Here is a 10,212-nt window from a genome sequence, read left to right as displayed (position 1 = left end):
TTAGTATATATTTGGGACATATTGTCTATGGAAGGTGATCAAATGAAAACTCTAAATATTGTACAAATTCAAAACTATGATCTGGACCATTGAAAAATGTCAACAGATCACAAAAAAACATCAACAGGAAAATGTCAACATGAAATTTCAACGATAGTCAATGATTGATGATATGTTGATATTGTGTTGATACTGTGTTGACAATAAAGTCTTGAAATTTTACACTGTGTTGATATTGTGTTGAAACTGTGTTGAGGAGTTTTGAGTTTGTACATAATATAAGTTTGCATTTTATCACTACCCTATTGTCTATTGCATATATAGATAAAGAATATATGATCACTTATATGGTTCAAGATTCCCAAATGTTAGTAAATACTACCTTCGTCCCACAATAGAGTCCACATTTGACTCGACACGTGTTTTAAGAAATTTTAAGAAAAGTGAATTGAAAAGTTAATGAAGTAAGAGTCTTACTTTCATTTATTAGAGCCTCTCCAAGTGGAGAAGGTATATAGAAAAGGTATATCATCTATATACCTCCTAAAAAAGTGAAATATAACCTTTCAAAAAGAAACATACTCCAAAGGGAAAGGGTATATAAAAAGGTAAATGATTTTTAAATATAAAATAATAGTACAAAATGCATTAAAAAAACATAAAGTGTGATACATTCTCAAATACCTTTCCCCTTGGAGAAGAGTTTTTCATGAAAAGAAGGCAAATATGGTAGTGATAAGATTTTACCTCTCCATTGATGGGGAAGTAAAGATACCTCTTCAAAATAGGAAAAAGTATGATACCTTCTCAACTACCTCTCCCCTTGGAGAATGATTTTTCATAAAAAAAAAGGTAAATATGGTAGTTATATTAGTTTACCTCTCCATTTACCTCTTCCCTTGGAGATGCTCTTAGCTTTATAATGAATGTGAGTGAAATGAGTTAGTTCAAATGTGAGACTTACTTACCATTTATAGTAAAATAAAAGCGAACACTTATTGCGAGACGGACTAAAATGACAAAAGTGAACTCTTATTGTGGGACAGAGGTAGTAATAATTTTAAATCCATAATATGGTCATATGTGGATCATACTAACATGCAATTGTGAATTTAGAATGTAGGAGTGAATTTGAATGCACAAGCTACGTAGCCTCCGAGCCAAGTTAGAGAAAACTTAGAAGCCTAAGCATAAACAACAACTCCCTCACAAAGTCACAACACCCATTTCCACAACTACAAATACATACAATCAATCACATCTCATCACAAACAAATCCTCATAATTAACTAGTTTCAACATCCCCATGGCCCAACCCCTAAACGCCCAATTCTTCCCATATTTCCCACCACATTTTGCTCCTCCGTTCCCTCTTCCCCCGCCGCCACACCACCCTCCATCCCCTCCCAAACTTCCACCACCACCGCCGCCGCGCCACGCTCCAAACCCTCCTCCACCACCAAAACTCCCACTTCCGCCGCCACCACCCAAATCCCCACTCCCAACACCCCCACCGCCGCCACACCACACTCCAAGCCCTCCACTTCCGCCGCCGCCACCACATCCCATCTCGCCACCACCGCCTCACTCCTTCTCTCCGCCACCGCCGCATCCCATTTCGCCGCCACTTCCGCCGCCGCCGCCGGCTGACAATTCCACCGTAGTCATCGTGGTGTTTCTTTCCATCGGTGGAGTGTTCTTTCTTGCATTCGTGGCAGCCGCCCTCTTCTGCCTCGTAAAGAAGAGGAAGAAGACGATCGTCCGAGAAACCGACAACGTGAAAATCGAGGAACACGTGCGCGTCCACGAAGACATCGTGCCGGGACCGCACGGGACGCAGACGGTGGTGCTGACCATCGACGAGGACTTGCACGTCGAGGAAGAAATTCACAAGACAAGCGAAGTGGTGAAATCCAAAGGCTCACATCCCACTTCTTCTCAAGCTCCGGTGGTCGGAGAATCGAAATCTATCTTCAAACATCATCACAACCTCAAAGATTGAATAAATAAGGATTAATAAATGTAATACTCCTATTTCCTTTTGATATCGGTTTGTTACTCCTCACTATACAATTCTTTCGACTTTGGAGTCTCAAACAAATAAAGACTTTGAATTTTATAAATGCAATTTCTTTGCTCCAATTTTTTCACTGCATGCATGCATTTCATTTTTGAATTTTGGTTTTGGATTAATATATTCCAGATCAAATCATCATCTAATATTTCAATTACAATACTTACTTTTAAAGTGATGCACATTTGAATCCAACTTTTTTATAAGTTCCAATCGGAATCGTCCCATTTTTTTAACAATTCACTAAAATTATTCTCACTCTATACAAATTCTCGTGATTCTAACCAATAATTAAAGAAATTAATTATATATATGAATAGATAACAAAAAAATAATTATACTCACTTTATATTCGTTAGTTATATATGTTGGAAAACATGATCAAGTGAAGTCTCATGGCAAAGATGAAGCTGACTTGTATGAAGTTCTACATAAAGCTCTCGTAGTCAGGCTGGACCACCGAGTGCACGAGAATTAATTGATATCAAACACACTGGAATGGAGCTAAGAGACAATGTTGCTGGTAGTACAAAGCAGGACCACCAAAGGACATGGAGAGACGTGGTTGTGCAAGGAGTAGTGAAGAAGAACTAATTGCTATTCTGTTTTGATTAGCATGGGATTATAAGCTAGATTATAGATTATAGAAGGGTTCTAGATTGTTCTTGTTAGTAGTATATATATGTGAAGTTGTTCAGAACGTATTAATTGTATGAAACAGTCCTAGGCTATTTTGAGCATAAAATGCAAACTACTTTCTTCACTACTATGCATCTTGCTATTTTCTTTCAATATACTCCATCTGCCCCATTAAAAATGAAACATTTCCTAAAAATAGAAACATCTTTATCTTTACTTTTTCATCTCTCTTACTTTATTCTCTCTTATTGATTCTCAAATGTTGCATATTTAATGGGACGGATGTAGTATATACGATAGATAAAAAAAAAAAAATTACAGTGTGTTTATAGGAAGGCCCGGCCCAATTGCTTTCTCGGGCTGAATCTAGACCCAATTGGTTGGGTTGGCTCAATTTACCCTCTCCCATAATTTCAATAATAAGCTAAAAAACATTATCTTAAATTCAGAATAAAACTTGATATAATTTGGGCCACCAGTTTTTCCGATAGTCCTTCACAGTACACGTGGCAGCATTCACACCAGCGAAAAAAACCTCGCCAAAATCCCAAAATCCAAATAAATCGATTGAGATTTTCACTGCACAAATTCCAGAAATCGAATTGAAGGAGCTAAAGATGGGGGTTGTTTTCAAGTTGTGCTTTCTTGTGAGTGCGTTTCTATTCGGATCCGTCGCCGGCGGCGGGGTAGGAGCGGTCCCGGCGCAATGCGAGCGCATCGAGTGCCCAAGCTACGACGTCGTCGGAAGCGGGGAAGGCTTCGAAATCCGGCGTTATAATTCCAGCATGTGGATTTCCACTCAACCTATCGAAGATATCTCCTTGGTTCATGCCGGCAGTGTTGCCTTTTACCAGTGAGTTTTTTAATTTTTATTATTTGAATTTCACTAAATAATATGTAAATTATCTTTTAATAGTTGATTAAATTATTTGGTAAATTATGATATTTGGAGTATAACGGATACGGGTTGCGCTAGCGTGCTAACTAATTTACCGTAATAACTAATAACTTTCAATTCTGTGTTTATATCAATACAACATGTAAATTTAAATATCAACGCAAAAATATAAGTTTATCAACACAAGAACATTGATAAATTTATATCTTTGTATTGATATTTTTTATATACAAAATTGATATTAGTTATTAGTTATTACAGTAACTTAGTTAGTATTTGATCACACCACATGTACTTATTACAAGTTGGAGATAAAATTGATAAATAGATTCAATCATTATTCCTATAATGTTAATTGAGATATTGTCTAATGAAAAATATTTAATTAATGGAAATTTAGTTTATTTTGGTCTAATTCTGGTTGTCTTCGCAATAAAAAAAATCAGTCAGGAAAATAATTTAATTTGAAGTTATTTACAATTAAAAAATACGGTCGCATAAGTGTAATATATTGGTGATGTTTATGAATAGACAATATCGTTTACTATAATTTTGTGTCTTGTACCATATTAGGTGCTCCAAACTTCATAGTTAGTCTGATTGATTTTAAAATTGCGTGCCCGTTAGAATTTGACCAAACTTCATTTCTACTGCAATTTGCCATATGAAATATATTAGGAGTTCATTTATAGGCTGTTGCATGATAGAATAGGCGTTTCTTGTATTAGGCAGTGTAGTTTTGTTTTTAGGCTCTCCCTGCGTTAGATACCAAAAAAAATAAAAATAAATAAATAAAATCAATGAGTGTTAGTTTAGTTTGATGATTAATCTTTATCCCTTTGAACCAATATTTTCTACTTGATGCATAGGCTATTCGACTACATCCAAGGCAAGAACAGCAACCACGAGAAGATAGAAATGACGGCTCCGGTGATCATCGAGGTCAAACCCAGCGACGGGCCTTTCTGCGCCTCCTCCTTCGTCGTCAGCTTCTTCGTCCCCAAAGCCAACCAGCCTACCGCACCATCCAGCGAAACCCTCTGGCTCCAGAAATGGGGGCTCACCTACGTCGCCGTCCGCCAGTTCAGCGGCTTCGTCCAGGACGCGGACGTCGGGGTCGAAGCCGCCGCGCTGTACGCATCTTTAGCTGGGACTGTGTGGGCGGACGCCATCGAGAGGAGCCATGCAGGGGACAGCGCCTCGCACTACATCGTGGCGCAGTATAATTCGCCGTTCGAGTTCAAGGACAGAGTCAATGAGATTTGGTTTAGGTTCGATCTTGTGGAAGGTGCTATTGCCTCTGTCGTTTGATTCCTTGGAGAAGTTGAAGATTTTATCATGATTAGGGAGGACTATGTGAAAATAATGGATTTTGCGAGTATGTATATGAATAATGAATGGTTGATGGATGGGAGAGGGTGCTTATCTTGTGTTTGGATTTGGCAATGCTAAGTAAGTTATCATATCTAGTACAATCTCCACTTGTTTTTAAATTGTATAGTGTATTATTGATGGCAATAGATCAATATAATCAGTGGCGGACACAAAAATGCATAGGAGTAGTGGTTAAATTCTCAAAGTTTACCTTAAAAATAAATTTGTAGGTAACTTAGATTATTAATAGGGGCTTTTATATAATAAAGTGTATAGTATAAATTTTAGAACTTTATAGTAGAAAATAATTTTAAAAAAATGAATTCATTAGGGGCTAAAGCCCCTCCCCAATTAAGTGTAGGTCCGCCAGTGAATATAATCGTGTATATAAGAAGCGGAACTCGTGGATTGAATAGTTAAAAAAGTCGTTAATCTCCATTGGAAGGCATAAATGTTATGATGGACGAAAAACAAAAGTAAATCTAAACATTGAAAGATTGGGGCATAGATAAATACTCATTCCGTCTGTGAAATGTTGTCCATTTTTACCATTTCGGTTATCCGCGGAATGTTGTCCACTTTGTTTTTTTTCCATTTTTAGTAAATGAACTCCACTTTCCACTAATTCATTACACTCACATTCTATTATAAAACTAACACTTATGTGTAAATGTAGGACCTACATTTCACTTAAAATTCATATCGAGTCAAATGTGGAACACATTTCACGGACGGAGGGAGTTGACGGTAGGGCCCATGACAACATCAAAGGCTGAATTTAAGTGTTTTTGTGTTTTTTTTTTAAATATTAGACTGTTAGTATTATTTGGGCCAGTTAGGCCCATCTACCTTCTTTAACTTCTAAATAAAGAATAGGCTTGTTGGGCTTAGCTGAGAGTGGCCCGTTTGGCTCAAGTCCCATTCGGATAACTTTATGTTTTGAAATTTTTATGGCCTCCAAGACATGTGTATACATCGGATGTGTATCCATTTAAATCCTAAAATCCTAAATTATCAAAAATGTCAATTAATTGTAGGTCTAAACTATTTTTAAAATATCAAAACTATTAACTTTAGGCTTGGAATGTTACATGTATGGTCGGATCGGATGCTAGCATGTATTTTGGCATGATATAACATCGTTTTTGTCATATAATCCTTTCGCTAAAATTAACCAAAAATACATGTTTGCATCGGTCTATGACTACACACCACGTCAATATTTATCGATTTGAATAATTTAGGCCTTCAAATTATATTATAGTAGAAGAACATATTTTTTTAATGGATGTATTACGGTAGTAAAATTTGTTGTATAGTACACAAAGTTCCATTATTTTCAAAATTAAATAATGTAATAGGCTTATCCGAAAGGTACCATTAACCCTAGTGGAAGAACTGCAATCTCAACCATTAGAAAATCAACACTTAAACTATGTAATATAATAGTAGTTGTTGAACTCATTAATTTCATCTCATCAAAGTACAAACATGTAGATCAGCGTTGGGTAGATAAGCATAAAAGGAGGGATCTTTACCACATATCCTCCAATATTTGGATGATATTATCTTAGATGGGACACACATCTTATCTTCTCATCTCAATCAAATGTGGGTACTCTAAATAAGAATCATTTCTATCATGAATAAACTAGACAGCATTTGCCTAATATCTCTTTCAACTTGCGAATCTTTTCCTTAATTGTTATAGGTTTACACCAAAGGGTGACAATTTTTGCTAAATAAATTGATTTTTAGATAAGGATTGCATGAAATAGATTAACCACAAATACAGATCAATATGGCACTAAATAAGTGAATTATGGAGAATTTTTTGTATACTTTTTTATCAACTTTTTTAACAAAGTAAGACATAAAAAGAAATTAAAGGTAAAAAAAGAAAATAAAGTGTTGAGATAGTGGCTTGGTAGATTAAAGTTGGTAAGTGTCATGTGATGTAGCTGGCAACCCTAGTCTCACCTAGTCTAAGATGTTTTGTCTTTGAATGATTTTGTTTATTCTAATTTCATGGTAATAATCAAATTCGAAATGTTGCTTATTTCTATTTAACGATAAATAAAGTGGGATCTAAAACGATGTATAACAAAAAAAAATGTGACACTGTTGTTGTGTTTTTATGAAGAGTATTAAATTTTTTTATGAGATCTATCCTTTATATTTTAATTAGTGGAAATGTTAAAGAAGGATAGTGAATAAACATGTCACGCCCGCATTTTCTAAGAATATAAAACACGGTGAATCGCGACTAGGGGAGGGTTAAAGAAGCGGGGAAGAAAGGAGAAAAAGACACAACTCGACCAAAGCTTGAAATAATAGTTATAGCTCGAATAAAATCAGAGTATCTCAACGATCAACAACTCAAAAGAATATTACGAAGAGTATTAAATTTTTTTATGAGATCTATCCTGTATATTTTAATTAGTGGAAATGTTAAAGAAGGATGGTGAATAAACATCACTTCAATTTGATGTATATGTCTGTCACCATTGAAACTGGACCAAGATTCAGTCTTCAACTTAGATTTGCAAGTTTCAAACTTCACTTGCCACTTGGTACAGTGCAGTCTTCAACTTTGATTTGCATTTTGCATTTTGCAAGTTGCAACTTCACTAATTTCATGTGCCAAATAGAAGTCGTAATTACAAATTTGCATGTCGAATTCTAATTGGTTAAATTCATATTTACAACTCCCAACTCAGTTTAGAAACCATGGGATATTGGCCCGAATACTATGCATTTCTAGTTGATGAAGATAAAAAAGTCATTTGAGAGGAAACAATAGTAATGTTTCTATCAGCCATTGTTTAGGTTTTGTATATCTCATATAAATGGTATGGAAATTATTTTTGGCAACAATAATTTTAGAATATCAGACTAGGTTTTTTGAAGAAGCTAGCTAGTGTTTTTTTAAATTTTATTTTCTCATAATTCGATCATTCTTGTAGAGCATTGACACCAAAAGATAAAAGTTAGAGTAACCAAAAAATAAAAAAGGTTAATCTAGTTTATCCCAATCGGAAAATTTTAAAAACTTATAGGACTGACTTAAAGCTCAAGTGAATTAACGTAATTGGCATAGATTGGTTCTCTGAACATGCTTCATCTTTATCTAGATAAATGTTAGAAGAATAAAATGACTGAAGTCGCATGAAGAATTGAAGACTAAGGTAATTTTTACGTTAACCTAACTCCATACATATTTAAACGCCAGAAAATAGACTCGATAAAAGTCTCTATCGAAGTTCTTGTCTACCATTCACTTATGATTAACTTCAACATTGTAATCATGATCCCAATCACGAAAGCACATACATCAACATTCGCTAGAATTTATTCAATTTCGTCTCATGATGTTCTTGATTTAAAACTCAATAGTATCCTCTTGATGTGTGAGTTATTTTTGACTATATCACTACTAGAAATTCGGCTCATTTTCGACACGGACCCCCATTTCTACATTTATATTCTTTTATTGGTTTATCAATCTATAATATACTTCCTTTGTCCCATTAGAAATGAAACGTTTTTTGGGTTGTCTCTACTTTTTCATTTCTATTACTTTACTCTCTCTTTTTTAACTCACAAAACAACACTACATGAAATTCTGTGCCAAAAAACAAACGTTTCATATTTATTGGGACGGAGGGAGTACTAGCCAGCAAACATTATTGATATGGAAAATAAAGTATTTTCATCCAACGTTGTATATCTTGATTCAATGTATATGCAAATGTTTTTATATGTCCTCAACAATTATATTGATGGGATCCGCAAAAGCGTCTCAATTAATTTCGTCCACCTTTCCGAAATATCTATAGTGCACGATTTATGCATTTGTCATCATCACTCATATTTTTATTAAAAAAACAGTAACATCGTTTATTCTCTCAAAAAAATTTAAAAAAAAATTAGACTTAAGATAAATATCGAGAAGATTAAGTACCGAAGAAATTGTACCTGTCAGAGTGACGTCGTCAAGTGTTACAAAATTAGACTTATAGTCCAAATTAATTAGATTTTACTACTTAATATACTCAATCCAACTTACACTTTCTACGTTGTATTTAGCGTTAGTCAAATGTCCTCAAAATATAAATCATGAATCATAATTTTATTCCATACACTAAATTTAATTAGAATATACAGTATATATAATTTAAGATGTCGATATCATCATACTCCTACTATATACAGAGATATAGTTTATCGGCGCACATCAGTGGTTGTGCAACAACTATACATTATTATTATTATTATTATTATTATTATTATTATTATTATTATTTGCTTGGTTTATTATAGTAACTGATTCATAATAATTTTTTTTGTTTCACTGTATCCGATCGCACCTTATAAAGTCCGGTACATGACCACACATTATCACACTGAAACTATACACTGAAAAGTAGCAACGAACAATCAATTATTACTAGTATTAAAATAATAAAACCCACACAATACAATATATAGACATACTAACATTAAAAATAAATGTATAAAATTTCATATCACCAAAGAATTGATCATCTTGGAACTGAGAGATTAGAAAATACTCCTTCCATCCATGAATAGAAATTCCGTTTTTTTCATTTAGCCGTCCACAGATAGAAGTCTCGGTTCATTTTTACTATTAATAGTATTAGGGTCTCACATTTCACTCATATTTCATTTAAAACTAATACTCCATTTGTTCCTTCATAATTGAGTCATTTTTTCGTTTCGGTAAGTTCCCTCATAGTTGAGTCATTTTTCCGTTTCGGTAAGTTCCCTCATAGTTGAGTCATTTCCATCCATAGTCGTAACTTTTTTCTCTTTCTTACTTTACTCTCTCTTACTTTATTCTCGCTACTTTATTCGCTTTTAATTTTATTCTCTCTACCTTTATTTTTACTTTCTTATCTATTTATTTAACACACTCAATATTAATTTCTTAAACTCTGTGTCAAAAAACTTTGTCTCAATTATAAAGGAACGAAATATATATACAAATAATATTCATATCCCATTAATTTATTTCACACACTTTTTTTAATATATTTTAAATTCCATAACTCTAAGAAATGAGACTAGTGGATGGGGGACTAAGTAGTAGTACTCCCTACTATCAATATTTTTATGAATTGAAAAGGGTCAACGAGTCTAGATTCATGCTTAAATTGACAGGGAATCCACGCAGAAACTCAGAAAATTGACTGGTAAAGTTCCT

At 34.2% G+C, this 10,212-nt stretch overlaps 2 protein-coding genes across 2 annotated transcripts; both read left to right on the top strand.

Moving 5' to 3' along the window:
* The first annotated feature begins 1,306 nt into the window (after positions 1–1,306).
* On the top strand, positions 1,307–2,002 carry LOC125198565 (protein TRACHEARY ELEMENT DIFFERENTIATION-RELATED 7A-like). Its single transcript, XM_048096882.1, has one exon. The coding sequence runs from the start codon at positions 1,307–1,309 to the stop codon at positions 2,000–2,002; it is 696 nt and encodes a 231-aa protein (XP_047952839.1).
* A 1,225-nt stretch (positions 2,003–3,227) lies between these two features.
* Positions 3,228–5,080, top strand: LOC125198540 (heme-binding protein 2-like). Its single transcript, XM_048096850.1, has 2 exons — positions 3,228–3,566; positions 4,481–5,080. Exons 1-2 carry the CDS (start codon positions 3,331–3,333, stop codon positions 4,920–4,922), a joined length of 678 nt encoding a protein of 225 aa, XP_047952807.1. The 5' UTR covers positions 3,228–3,330; the 3' UTR covers positions 4,923–5,080.
* Positions 5,081–10,212: the final 5,132 nt, after the last annotated feature.

This window comes from Salvia hispanica, unplaced genomic scaffold (assembly GCF_023119035.1).
Source record: "Salvia hispanica cultivar TCC Black 2014 unplaced genomic scaffold, UniMelb_Shisp_WGS_1.0 HiC_scaffold_167, whole genome shotgun sequence".
NCBI lineage: Eukaryota > Viridiplantae > Streptophyta > Magnoliopsida > Lamiales > Lamiaceae > Salvia > Salvia hispanica.
The sequence above is the reverse complement of the archived record's forward strand: the minus strand, read 5'-3'. Positions and strand labels throughout refer to the sequence as shown.

Excerpts from the sequence above, each read along its gene's own strand:
- LOC125198540 (XM_048096850.1), top strand. The coding sequence starts at position 3,331 with ATGGGGGTTGTTTTCAAGTTGTGCTTTCTTGTGAGTGCGTTTCTATTC. Across the intron at positions 3,567-4,480 it reads GGCAGTGTTGCCTTTTACCA|GCTATTCGACTACATCCAAG; the intron begins GTGAGTTTTTTA and ends CTTGATGCATAG.
- LOC125198565 (XM_048096882.1), top strand. The coding sequence starts at position 1,307 with ATGGCCCAACCCCTAAACGCCCAATTCTTCCCATATTTCCCACCACAT.